We start from the raw sequence: 14,435 nt of genomic DNA, 5'->3' as shown, positions 1-14,435 counted from the left end.
GCTAGGCAAAGACAACAAAGGCCACTTTCATTCACATTCAGTCTCTAGCTGTCATGTAATAATGCACCGAAACCACAGCTCCCTTTCCACATCCAGGCCCCACGAAACTTTCCATGGTTTACCCCAGATGCTTCACATGCCCTGGTTTAATCCATTGACAGCACGTCAACCCCAGTATGCCACATCGTTCCAATTCACTCTATTCCTTGCACGCCTATCACCCTCCTGCATGTTCAGGACCCGATCACTCAAAATCTTTTTCACTCCATCTTTCCACCTCCAGTTTGGTCTCCCACTTCTCATTCCTCCACCTCTGACACATATATCCTCTTGGTCAATCTTTCCTCACTCATTCTCTCCATGTGACCAAACCATTTCAACACACCCTCTTCTGCTCTCTCAACCACACTCTTTTTATTACCACACATCTCTCTTACCCTATTATTACTTACTTGATCAAACCACCTCACACCACATATTGTCCTCAAACATCTCATTTACAGCACATCCACCCTCTTCCGCACAACTCTATCCACAGCTCACACCTTGCAACCATATAACATTGTAAGAATCACTATTCCTTCAAACTTATGCCTCTGTATTCCAATCAATCTCTCCAACACTTGTCACATCTACCTCTCTCACAATCCTGTCCATAAAAAGATTAAACAGCCAGCCAAGGTAACATCACACACCACTGGCACAGATTCATCTTCGCGTGGAACCCCTTACCATCCTCCCTAACAAAAATCCACTGCATGTAGTAGCTTTCCCCTCCATCAAACACTCATATCATTTCAAAAGGCTTCTGTGTCAACCATGTCATGCACTTTTTCCAAGTTCAAAAAATCCAGACACAAATCCCTTTCTTTCTCTAAGTAGTTCTCAAAAAGTTTCTTTGAAACAAATACCTGGTCCATATTCCGTTTACCATTCCTTAAGGAATACTGCTCCTCTCCCCCACCTCTGCTGCTCTGTGCAAGCCACCATCCAATTAATCACTATTCCTCAAAACACCCTAACAAGTATACTCAACAGACTTAAACCTCTGTAAATTGAACATTTACTCTTGTAATCCCATCCACACCTGTTGCTTTACCACATTTCAACATATGCAAAGATGTTACCATCTCCTCCCTTTTCAGCAAACCATTTCCCACAACCCTCTCGCTCCATACATCACCTAATCCCAAACACCTCTCATCCATCACGTACCTCAAACAACAGTACTTTCAGAACTTTAAAATACTCTCACCAACTCTTTTCACATCTTTTTTGCCTATTATCACTTCCCAACTGCTCCCACTTGTTCTCTAAACACTATTCACCTTCTCTGAAAATATTCTCTTTTTCTCTGTTCTCCCTGAATTTTTTTCTTATACTCTTATCCTCTCTCTCATTGGACCATTTTTTCAACTTATGCACTTTCCTCTAGAACCTTCTTCCAGTTCCTTTTGTACACCTACTGATCACTTGCACTATCCATACACCTCCCTTTTATCTTTTATTAGCAACTTCATTTCTTCATCCCAATATTTACTTTTCTCATATGTCCACATCCAACCGTATGCATACCACACACTTCATCCACACATGTAATTACGGCTTTCCTAAATACCTTCCACTCATCCCCTCTTTTCAACTTCTGTAACCTTATACCATTCTTCACTCATTCACAATATCTTCACACACAATACTCTTCTAAGCTCACTCAGTTTCAACATCTTCCTGCCTATTTACTTCCATCCTAAATCCCCTACAAGTTTCACACTCATCTCACCCATAAAATGATTAGGCATATACTTATCCTCAAAGAGTATTCACGTCCAACAATGTCTTTCATATAAGCTTGTCAAATACATCATAATCCCTTGCTTATTTAACTCCTTTTCTAAGAAAAAAAAAAAAATCTTTGGCAATAACAATATGGAACAAAACTAAATTTTTTCAAAACAAATATTTGAATTTAGTGCCAAGTAGCTAACTACACATGCCTAGGTGCTTCCTTGTTTATCTAGTCTCTTCTGATCATCTACTGTATATCTACATTTTAACATGCTGAGAAACCTTTCTCTGTACAATATTTTGATTTGGGGTTCGATACCTACAACACTTATAAGTCTGGTGACTGTTGGAATGGAATATCACAAACAGTTCCAGTGCAGCAGTATCTGCTCTCACCCAGCAATAACTTGCTATAAGTCTACTGTGTTTCAAACAAATTCAAAGCATTTCTGTTTATTACACACTCTACTTGAAGACACTGTGTTCTATACACCTATCATCACACACGAGAGAGAGAGAGAGAGAGAGAGAGAGAGAGAGAGAGAGAGAGAGAGAGAGAGAGAGAGAGAGAGAGAGAGAGAGAGAGAGAGAGAGAGAGAGAGAGAGAGAGAGAGAGAGAGAGAGAGAGAGAGAGAGAGAGAGAGAGAGAGAGAGAGAGAGAGAGAGAGAGAGAGAGAGAGACAGAGAGAGAGAGACAGAGAAAGAGAGACAGAGACAGAGAGAGACAGAGACAGAGAGACTAAATTCCACATTGGCTAACTGAAAAGATTTTAAGATTAACAATTTTGCCTGCAGACCTACTAACCCACTTGTGTATACATTTTTCTTTTACCTTTTACTCCCAATCGCTATTAATTTTCACTTACCTCGAATATCTCATAAACCCCAGTCATGACCTTAAACTGTTACATCACTGACTCTGGCATTCAAATAACCCATTTATGAGGAGTTGCAGCAATACTGCCAAGCCCTCGCTCAGCTCCTCTCACAACAGTCCTCGCTCTTCCCCACTCTCCTTGCTACAAAGTATACAGGAACAAACAATCACCCACTCGAAAATTTATTTATTTACTCATTTTGCTTTGTTGCTGTCTCCCGTGTTTGTGAGGTAGCGCAGAGAAACAGACAAAAGAAATGGCCCAACCCACCCCCATACACATGTATATACATACACGTCCACACACGCAAATATACATACCTACCTATATATCTCAATGTACACATATATATACACACACAGACATATACATATATACACATGTACATAATTCATGTCTGCCTTTATTTATTCCCATCGCCACCTCGCCACACATGGAATAACATCCCATCCCCCCCTCATGCGTGCGAGGTAGTGCTAGGAAAAGACAACAAAGGCCCCATTCCTTCACACTCAGTCTCCAGCTGTCATGTAATAATGCCCGAAACCACAGCTCCCTTTCCACATCCAGGCCCCACAGAACTTTTCATGGTTTACCCCAGATGCTTCACATGCCCTGATTCAATCCATTGACAGCACGTCGACCCTGGTATACCACATCGATCCAATTCACTCTATTCCTTGCACGCCTTTCACCCTCCTGCATGTTCAGGCCCCAATCACTCAAAATCTTTTTCACTCCATCTTTCCACCTCCAATTTGGTCTCCCACTTCTCCTCGTTCCCTCCACCTCCGACACATATATTCTCTTGGTCAATCTTTCCTCACTCATTCTCTCCATGTGCCCAAACCATTTCAAAACACCCTCTTCTGCTCTCTCAACCACGCTCTCTTCATTTCTTTCCACACATCTCTCTTACCCTTACATTACTTACTCGATCATACCACCTCACACCACATATTGTCCTCAAACATCTCATTTTCAGCACATCCACCCTCCTGCGCACAACTCTATCCATAGCCCACCCCTCGCAACCATACAACATTGTTGGAACCACTATTCCTTCAAACATACCCAATTTTTGCTTTCTCAGATAATGTTCTCAACTTCCAAACATTCTTCAAAGTTCCAAAAACTTTCGCCCCCTCCCCCACCCTATGATTCACTTCCGCTTCCATAGTTCTATCCACTGCCAGATCCACTCCCAGATATCTAAAACACTTTACTTCCTCCAGTTTTCCTCCATTCAAACTTACCTCCCAATTGACTTGACCCTCAACCCTACTGTACCTAATAACCTTGCTCTTATTCACATTTACTCTTAACTTTCTTCTTTCACACACTTTACCAAACTCAGTCACCAGCTTCTGCAGTTTCTCACATGAATCAGCCACCAGCGCTGTATCATCAGCGAACAACAACTGACTCACTTCCCAAGCTCTCTCATCCCCAACAGACTGCATACTTGCCCCTCTTTCCAAAAGTCTTGCATTCACCTCCCTAACAACCCAATCCATAAACAAATCAAACAACCATGGAGACATCGCACAACCCTGCCGCAAACCTACATTCACTGAGAACCAATCACTTTCCTCTCTTCCTACACGTACACATGCCTTACATCCTCGATAAAAACTTTTCACTGCTTCTAACAACTTGCCTCCCTCACCATATATTCTTAGTACCTTCCACAGAGCATCTCTATCAACTCTATCATATGCCTTCTCCAGATCCATTAATGCTACATACAAATCCATTTGCTTTTCTAAGTATTTCTCACATACATTCTTCAAAGCAAACTCCTGATCCACACATCCTCTACCACTTCTGAAACCACACTGCTCTTCCCCAATCTGATGCTCTGTACATGTCTTCACCCTCTCAATCAATACCCTCCCATATAATTTACCAGGAATACTCAACAAACTTATACCTCTGTAATTTGAGCACTCACTCTTATCCCCTTTGCCTTTGGACAATGGCACTATGCAAGCATTCCGCCAATCCTCAGGCACCTCATCATGAATCATACATACATTAAATAACCTTACCAACCAGTCAACAGTACAGTCACCCCCTTTATCAATAAATACCACTGCAATACCATCCAAACCTATTGCCTTGCTGGCTTTCATCTTCTGCAAAGCTTTTACTACCTCTTCTCTGTTTACCAAATCATTTTCCCTATCCCTCTCACTTTACACACCACCTCGACCAAAACACCCTATATCTGCCACTCTATCATCAAACACATTCAACAAACCTTCAAAATTCATGTTTTTTTTATATTTCATAAAAGGGGGTATCAGGCTAAGTATGCCCACTCATGCAAGAGTTAACAATGCAATGTGGAATTAACACAAACAATCAAGTATGGAAAGTAAATTTACAGGGAAGTAGTGAGATGGGTGATAAATGATGGAGCAATGACAAACAATCAAGTCTGGAAAGTGAAATTTACATGGAAGTAGTGAGATGGTTGATAAATGATGGAGCAAAGACAAAGATCGGATACATGTGGAAAACGCATGTTGAAAGAATCTATCTATCTATATCTCTGATGCCTGTTCAAACTGGAACTCCCTCAAAGGAATAACATTCAGAATATGAAGGAATGACATTATTATAAGTATATGGGTAGACAAAATATTTGACAGAGAAAGGGAGGAGTATGCAGAGTACTTCAAGGTTCTGGCTTAGTTCCACTGCTCTAAAAAGTAACAGGCATAAAGAATATAAACAATGACAAAGAATCCATTACAGTTCAGCTTAAGAAGATATAAATGGCTTTACCTTCACTAGATGTTACAGGGATATTGAAAGTAACTAAAAGCCTTTCCATTCTTCCCTTGATCTCAGCCGCCCTTCGCAAAGCACGGTGGTTGAGGAATTTGTCCATGCACCACTTCTTGGTTTCCCCATGTTTTATGTAAGATGTAAACACATTCAACAGTGTGATCAAGTCTCCTTCATTAACCTGAAAGAATCCATTACAATAATGATAAAAAAGAATTGGATACTGTATGCACAGAGTATTAAATGTTTTTGTTCAATGTCACTACAATACTGATGTTTATTATTTAACATACATAGCAAAGGATTTGATGTTGCTCATGTGGTTTATGCTGATGAGGTTTATGTTGATGCTGTTGACATGAATGGTGAGTACATTAAAGCAAATCTATAAAAATGATAAACTATATCTTCAATACTGTTACCAATATTCACAGACATCTGCAAGCACAAAACGAAAGCACTTTTCCAGGATTTCTAAACCTGGACAGTATAAAGCATGTCTTTGTTTAGAAAGCCTTCAAGGTATCTTTCACTCCATCTTTCCACCTTATCCTTCTTTTCCCTGTTTCCCTTCTTACCTTCATTTCCGACATGCATACACTCTCGGTCATTCTTACCTCACTCATCCTCTCTGTATGTCCATTTCAGGATACCCTCTTCATATTATATTTACAACACATTCACCCTATTCTAAACATATTTTGTCCAAGGCACATGCCTTGCATCCACTTAGCACCAACAGGACTACTATACAGGACAATCAAACATACCTATCTTTGCCCAAAAAGATAGACCTCTCTTTCTACACTTTCCTCAATGTGCCCAAGACATTTGCCCCCTCATCAACCCTATGGCTGACTTCAGCTCCCATGGTTCCATACATTGCTATTACCCTCCTGGGCATCTAAAAAAGAAACTCCACTTCCTCCAAGTCCTATATTTTAAACTCACACTCCAGGTTACCTGTCTCCTTTCACTACTAAACCAGATACCTTTACTTTTATTCACTTTACTCTCAATCTTCTCCTTTCATACATTCTCCTAAATGCAAACATCAGCTTCAACAGTTTCTCATTCAAATCTGCCATCAATGCATCTTACCAGGGACAGGGACATACACAACTATACATATATACACATATGAGAAGGAAAGGGGGTCAATTGACATTATTGGATTACATAATAATTGATGCGTCCAACAGAGAAACTTTTGGATGTGAATGTGATGAGAGGGACTGGTGAAAGGATCTTGTGGAGGCAAGGGTGAAGACTCGTAGAGCACTCTAAAAAACAAAATGGGTGAGAAGAGAGTGGTGAATGTAAGTGAGTTTGGAAAAGAGGAAAAGAGACCTGTGTACAGAAATACAAAGAGAAATAGGTGTAGAATGGAAAATGTGAGGGTAAACAAAGCTAGGGAAGTGAGTGAGGAATGGAAGGTATTTGGGTGCAATGCTGGCATGTGCAAGTGATGCAAGTGGAATGTGTAAGGTGGGGATTCAGACAGGTTAGAAAGGTATCCCCGAGGTAAAGGAGAAAAAATTCTACCTATGTATTCCCCAAGTGTTGTAGACAACTAAAGGGGGGCAGTAACAGGGAGGCAGGAAACCTTCCCCCTCTTGCAATGCAATTTCTGAACAAGGAAACAGAAGAGGGAGCCAGGTGGGGAGTGCTCATCCTCCTCAAAGGCTCAGACTGGGGAGTCTGACTGTGTATGGAAGTAACCAAGATGTTTGAGGAAAGAAACTTGGATGCTCTGGCTCTGAATGAAACAAGGCTTAAGGGTAAAGGGGAAGAATGGTTTGCAGGTGTCTTTGGAGCAAATTCAGGGGATGATGAAAGGACAAGAGATAATGAAGGAGTAACACTCACTACTCCTGAACCAGGAGTAATTGGAATGTGATAGAATGTACCGAAATAAATTCTAGATTGATGTGGGTAAAACTGAAAGTGGATGGTGAGAGATAGGTGATTGTTAGTGCTTATGCATCTGGCCACGAGAAGAAAGATCATGAGAGGCAAGCGCTTTGGGAGCAGCTGAGCGAGTGTGTCAACAGTTGTGATATACAAGGCCAGGTATTAATGATGGGTGATTAAAATGTGAAGGTAAGTAATGTGCCAGTTAAGAGGATAATTGGGCATGGGGTATTCAGTGCTATGAATGGAAATGATGAAGACTTGTGGAGTTCTGCATTGAAAAAAGACTGGTGATTGGGAATACCTGGTTTAAAAAGAGGGCTATACATAAGTATATATATTTGAGTAGGAAAGACGGTCAGTGGGCATTATTAGATCATGTTAAAAATAGGCATGTAAAAGAGAGATTTTTGAATGTAAATGTGTTGAAAGGGGTAGCCAGTGGGATGTCTGATCCCTATATTGTGAAGGCGAATATTTGTAGATATTCTTGAAAAAGAGGAAACAATGTTGGGGAGAAAAGAGGGGTGAGAATATGTGAGCTTGAAAAGGAGACTTGTGTGAAGAGATACCAACAGAGACTGAGCATAGAATGGCAAAAGGTGAGGCTAAATGAAGCAAGGGAGGCATTTACACAAGCAGTGATGATGTGCAAGAGATGCATATGACAAATGAAAGGTAGGAGGTAGGCAGATGAGAAAGGGTAACAAGTGGAGGGATGAACAAGCAAGTTATTCATGAAAGAGAAAAGAGAAGGCTTTGGGTGGTACTTACAGGGACGGAGTGCAAATGATTGGGAAATGTATAAGAGAAAGCAGCAGGAGATCAAGAGGAAGGAAAGTGCAGAGGTTGAAAAAAGATAGCAAACGAAAGCTGTGGTGAAAGAGTATCATTAAACTTTAGGTAGAATAAAATGTTTTAGAATGAGGTAAATAATGTGCAAAAGACAAGATAACAAATGGGAACATCAGTGAAGGGGCCAAAGAAATGGGGTGACTGTGTTGTTGATTGATTGATGACAATATTCAATGTTTGTAAGGATCATGGTGAGGTGCCTGAGGATTAGTGGAATGCATGTATAGAGCCATTGTATAAAGGCAAGGGGGATAAAGGCAAGTGTTCAAACTACAGAGGTACAAGTTAGTCTTGTAAGCTGTATAGGAGGGTACTGATTGAGAGGGAGAAGGGATGCACGCACAGAGCATCAGACTGTGGAGGAGCAGGGTGTTTCAGTTGTGGTAGAGGATGTGTATATCAGGTGTTTACATAAAGGAATGAGAGAAATACTTAGAAAAACAAATGCATCTGTTTGTGGCATTTATGGATCTGGACAAGGCATATGATAAGGTTGATAGAGACACTTTCTATAAGTTCTCAAAAATATATGGTGCTAGAAGTAATGAGTTTTTATCAAGTGTAAGGCATGTGTACAAGTAGGAAGAGAGGAGAGTGAATGGTTCCAAGTATAGGTTGGTCTGCGGCAAGAATAACATGGTTGTTTAATTTGTTTATGGATGGAGTGGTGTGAAAGGTGAATGCAAGTCTTAGAGAGAGGGGCTTTTATGCAGTCTGTGGGGGTGATACAGCCTGGGAAGTGAGTCAGTTACTGTTCCTGATGATACAGCACTGGTGACCAAGTTTGGAAGATTGTGTGAAAAGAGAAAGTTATAAGTTCAAAACAAAATGTTTATGGACAATATATGGTGTAAGGTGGTTTGATAAAGTAAGTAATGAAAGGATAAGGGAGGTGTGTGGCACTATAAAGAGTATGGTTGAGTCAGCAGAATAGGGTGTGTTGAAATGGTTTTGGTATATGGAGAAAATGAGTGAGGAAAGATTGACAAAGAGGATATATGTGTCAGAAGTGCAGGGAACAAAGAGAACCAGAAGACCAAATTGCAGATATAAGGATGGAGTGAAAAAGATTTTGAGCAATCAGAGCATGAACATGCAGGTGGATGAAAGATGTGTATGGAATAGCGTAAATTGGAATGATGTCGTATACTGGGTCAATGTGCTGGCAATGGATGGAATCAGGGCATGAAAAGATCTTTGGGGCCTGGATGTGGACAGGGAGCTCTGGTTTTGGTGAATCATGCATATATGGAAGAGAGCTGATGTGGCCTATCTCCATCTGTTTCCTAGTACTAACTCACTGATGCAGGGACAGTAATCGAACGTGGTGGGGTGGAGGAGAAAAATATGAATATGTTATCATTTTTCCTCTTTTCTTTCATGCATTATGTGCAGTTTCCTGTGGGACAGGGTGGCTTTAGGAATGGATGACAGCAAGCAAGCATGAATATGTACATACATAATATATATATATTTTAATCATTATACATTTTCTTAATGCTAAATCACTGTCTCCCATGTCAGTGACGTAGCACAAGGAAACAGACCAGGAATGGCCCAACCCACCCACATACACATGTATATACATAATGCCCATACAAGCACACATACATACATATGCACATACATGTGCTGGAAATGAGATGTTTGAGGACAATGTGTGGTGTGAGGTGGTTTGATCGAGTGAGTAACGTAAGGGTAAGAGAGATGTGTGGAAATAAAAAGAGCGTGGTTGAGAGAGCAGAAGAGGGTGTTTCGAAGTGGTTTGGGCACATGGAGAGAATGAGTGAGGAAAGATTGACCAAGAGGATATATGTGTCGGAGGTGGAGGGAACGAGGAGAAGAGGGAGACCAAATTGGAGGTGGAAAGATGGAGTGAAAAAGATTTTGTGTGATCGGGGCCTGAACACGCAGGAGGGTGAGAGGAGGGCAAGGAATAGAGTGAGTTAGAGCGATGTGGTATACCGGGGTTGACGTGCTGTCAATGGATTGAATCAAGGCATGTGAAGCGTCTGGGGTAAACCATGGAAAGCTGTGTAGGTATGTATATTTGTGTGTGTGGACGTATGTATATACATGTGTATGGGGGGGGTTGGGCCATTTCTTTCGTCTGTTTCCTTGCGCTACCTCGCAAACGCGGGAGACAGCGACAAAGTATAAAAGAGAAAAAAAAAAAAAAAATATATATATATATATATATATATATATATATATATATATATATATATATATATATATATATGTGTGTGTGTGTGTGTGTGTGTGTGTGTGTGGAAGTGTGGAAGTCGAGAACATTATCTCAGGAAGCAAAAATGGGTATGTTTGAAGGAATAGTGGTTCCAGCAATGTTGTATGGTTGCGAGGCGTGGGCTATGGATAGAGTTGTGCGCAGGAAGATGGATGTGCTGGAAATGAGATGTTTGAGGACAATGTGTGGTGTGAGGTGGTTTGATCGAGTAAGTAACGTAAGGGTAAGAGAGATGTGTGGAAATAAAAAGAGCGTGGTTGAGAGAGCAGAAGAGGGTGTTTTGAAATGGTTTGGGCACATGGAGAGAATGAGTGAGGAAAGATTGACCAAGAGGATATGTGTCGGAGGTGGAGGGAACGAGGAGAAGTGGGAGACCAAATTGGAGGTGGAAAGATGGAGTGAAAAAGATTTTGTGTGATCGGTGCAGGAGGGTGAAAGAAGGGCAAGGAATAGAGTGAATTGGATCGATGTGGTATACCGGGGTTGACGTGCTGTCAGTGGATTGAATCAGGGCATGTGAAGCGTCTGGGGTAAACCATGGAAAGCTGTGTAGGTATGTATATTTGCGTGTGTGGACGTATGTATATACATGTGTATGGGGGTGGGTTGGGCCATATCTTTCGTCTGTTTCCTTGCGCTACCTCGCAAACGCGGGAGACAGCGACAAAGCAAAAAAGAAGAAGAAAAAAAAAAAAAAAAACATATACCCCATGAGGTAGCGCTGGGAAAAGACAACAAAGGCCACATTCATTCACACTCATTCTCTACCTGTCATGTGAAATGCACCAAAACCACAGCTTCCTTTCCACATCCGGCCCCACAAAACTTTCCATGGTTTACCCAAACGCTTCACATGCCCTGGTTCAATCCAGTGACAGCATGTTGACCCCAGTATACCACATGGTTCCAATTAACTCTGTTCCTTGCACGCCTTTCACCCTCCTGCATGTTCAGGCTCCGATCACTCAAAATCTTTTTCACTCCATCCTTCCACCTCTAATTTGGTCTCCTGCTTCTTCTCTTTCCCTCCACCTTTGACACATATATCCTCTTAGTCAATCTTTCCTCACTCACTCTCTCCATGTGTCCTAACCATTTCAACACACCCTCTTCTGCTCCCTCAACCACACACTTTTCATTACCACACATCTCTCTTACCCTTACATTACTTACTCGATCAAACCACCTCACACCACATTTGTCCTTAAACATTTCATTTCCAACACATCCACCCTCCTCCACACAACCCTATCTATAGCCCATGCCTTACAACCATATACATTGGTGGAATCACCATTCCTTCAAACATACCCATTTTTGCCCTCCGAGATAACATTCTTGCTTTACACACATTCTTCAATGCTCCCACAACCTTCACCCCCTTTCCCATCCTGTGACTCACTTCTGCTTCCATGATTCCATCTGCTGCTAAGTCCACTCCCAGACATCTAAAACACTTCACTTCCTCTAATTTTTCTCCATTCAAACTTACTTCCAATTAACTTCTCCCTCAACTCTCCTTAACCTAATAACCTTGCTCTTATTCACGTTTACTCTCAACTTCCTTCTTTCACACTCTTTACCAGTCACCAACTTCTGCAGTCTCTCATCCAAATCAGCCACCAGCGCTGTATCTTCACTGAACAACAACTGACTCCCTCCCCAAGCCCTCTCATCCACAACAGACTGCATACTTGCCCTTATCTCCAAAACTCTTGTATTCCCCTCCCTAACCACTTCATCCATGAACAAATCGAACAACCATGGAGACATCATGCACACCTGCTGCAAATTGACATTCACTGGGAACCAATCATTTTCCTCTCTTCCTACTCATACACATGCATTACATCCTTGGTAAAAACTTTTCACTGCTTCTATACACATGAATATGCATAAACGCCCACATACACACATAAATGTACATAACATTTTACCATTTTTGGTGGTGGTGGTGGGTGGTGGTGGTGGTTGTTTTGGTGATGGTAGTGGTGGTGGTTTTGGTGGTGGTGGTGGTGGTTTTGGAGGTGATTTTGGTTTTGGAGGTGGTGGTGGTGGTGGTTTTGGTGGTGGTGGTGGTTCTGGTGGTGGTTGTGGTTTTGGTGGTGGTGGTGGTTTTGGTGGTGGTGGTGGTTTTGGTGGTGGTGGTGGTTTTGGTGGTGGTGGTGGTTTTGGTGGTGGTGGTGGTTTTGGTGGTGGTGGTGGTGGTTTTGGTGGTGGTGATGGTGGTGGTGGTGGTTTTGGTGGTGGTGGCGGCGATGGTTTTGGTGGTGGTGGCGGTGGTGTTGGAGGTGGTGGTGGTGGTTTTGGTGGTGATGGTGATTTTGGTAGTGGTGGTGGTGGTTTTGATGGTGGTGGTGCTTTTGGTCATGGTGGTAGTGGTTTTGGTGGTGGTGGTTTTGGTGGTTTTGGTGGTTGTGGTTTTGGTGATGGTGGTGGTGGTGTTGGTGGTTTTGGTGGTGGTGGTTTTGGTGGTGGTTTTTGTGGTGTTGGTGGTGGTGGTAGTTTTGGTGGTTCTGGAGGTGGTGGTGGTGGTTTTCGTGGTAGTGGTAGTTTTGGTGTTGGTGGTGATTTTGGCGGTGGTGGTGATTTTGGGTGGTGGTTTTGATGAGGGTGGTAGTTTTGGTGGTGGTGGTGGTTTTGGTAGTGGTGGACACGTGTCGGTGGTGGTTTTGGTGATGGTGGTGTTGGTGGTGGTTTTGGTGATGGTGGTTTTGGTGATGGTGGTTTTGGTGGTGATGGTGGTTTTGGTGGTGGTGGTGATTTTGGTGGTGGTGATGGGGGTTTTGGTGGTTTTGGTCTTGGTGGTGGTGGTTTTGATGGTGGTGGTGGTGGTGGTTTTGGTTTTGGTGGTGGTGATGGTGGTTGTGGTGATGGTGGTGGTGGTTTTGGTGGTAGTGGTTTTGGTGGTGGTGGTTTTAATGGTGGTGGTTTTGGTTTTACTAAAGGTGGTGGTTTTGGTGGTGTTGGTTTTGGTGATGGTTTTGGTGGTAGCGGTTTTGGTGGTTTTCGAGATGGTAGTTTTGGAGGTGGTGGCTTTGGTGTTGGTGGTGGTTTTGGAGGTGGTGCTGGTAGTGGTTTTGGTTTTGGTGGTGGTTTTGGGTTTGATGGTGGTGGTGGTTTTCGATATGGTGGTTGATTTGGCGGTGGTGGTGGTTTTGGTGGTGGTGGTAGTTTTGGTGCTTTTGGTGGTGGTGGTTTTCGTGGTAGTGGTAGTTTTGGTGGTGATGGTGATTTTGGTGGTGGTTTTGATGGTGTAGGTTTTGGTGAGGGTGGTAGTTTTGGTAGTGGTGGTAGTTTTGGTGGTGGTGGTGGTTTTGGTGGTGATGGTTTTGGTAGTGGAGGTTTGGGTGGAGGTTTTGGTGGTGGGTTTGGTAGTGGTGGTGGTGGTGGTTTTCGTGGTGGAGGTTTTGGTGGTGGTGGTGATTTTGGTGGTAGTTGTTTTGGTGGTGGTGGTTTTGGTGATGGTGGTGTTGGTATTGGTGGTTTTGGTGGTGGTGGTAGTGGTTTTGGTGATGTTGGTTTTGGTGGTGGTGATTTTGGTGGAATTGGTGGTTTTGGTGGTGGTGGTGGTGGTTTTTGGTGGTGGTGGTGGGTGGTTTTGGTAGTGGTGGTTTTGGTAGTGGTGGTTTTGGTGGTGGTGGTTTTGGCAGTGGTGGTTTTGGTGGTGGTGGTGGTGGTGGTTTTGGAGGTGGTGGTGGTTTTGGTGATGGTGGTTTTGGTGGTGGTGATTTTGGTGGTGGTGGTGGTTTTGCTTTTGTTGGCGGTGGTGGTGATGGTTTTGGGGGTGGTATTAGTGGTGGTGGTTTTGTTGGTGGTGGTTTTGGGTTTGTTGGTGGTGGTGGTTTTCGATATGGTGGTTGATTTGGCGGTGGTGGTGGTTTTGGTGGTGGTTATGGTAGTGGTGGTTTTGATGGTAGTGATTTTGGTGGTGGTGGTTTTGGTGGTGGTTTGTGGTG

General features: G+C 42.7%; 1 protein-coding gene across 2 annotated transcripts in view; it reads right to left on the bottom strand.

Annotated features, from left to right (window-relative positions):
• LOC139749453 (probable ATP-dependent RNA helicase DHX35) overlaps window positions 1-14,435 on the bottom strand; it is a 206,168-nt gene that overhangs the window by 62,958 nt on the left and 128,775 nt on the right. For both annotated transcript variants that reach the window (XM_071663332.1, XM_071663334.1), the window contains exon 12: window positions 5,457-5,640. In XM_071663332.1, the coding sequence (XP_071519433.1) occupies window positions 5,457-5,640 (184 nt within the window). The remainder of the gene's footprint in view (window positions 1-5,456; window positions 5,641-14,435) is intronic.

Source organism: Panulirus ornatus, chromosome 7 (assembly GCF_036320965.1).
Source record: "Panulirus ornatus isolate Po-2019 chromosome 7, ASM3632096v1, whole genome shotgun sequence".
NCBI classification, from domain to species: domain Eukaryota; kingdom Metazoa; phylum Arthropoda; class Malacostraca; order Decapoda; family Palinuridae; genus Panulirus; species Panulirus ornatus.
Note: the sequence above shows the minus strand (reverse complement) of the source record. Positions and strands in the feature narration are given on the sequence as shown.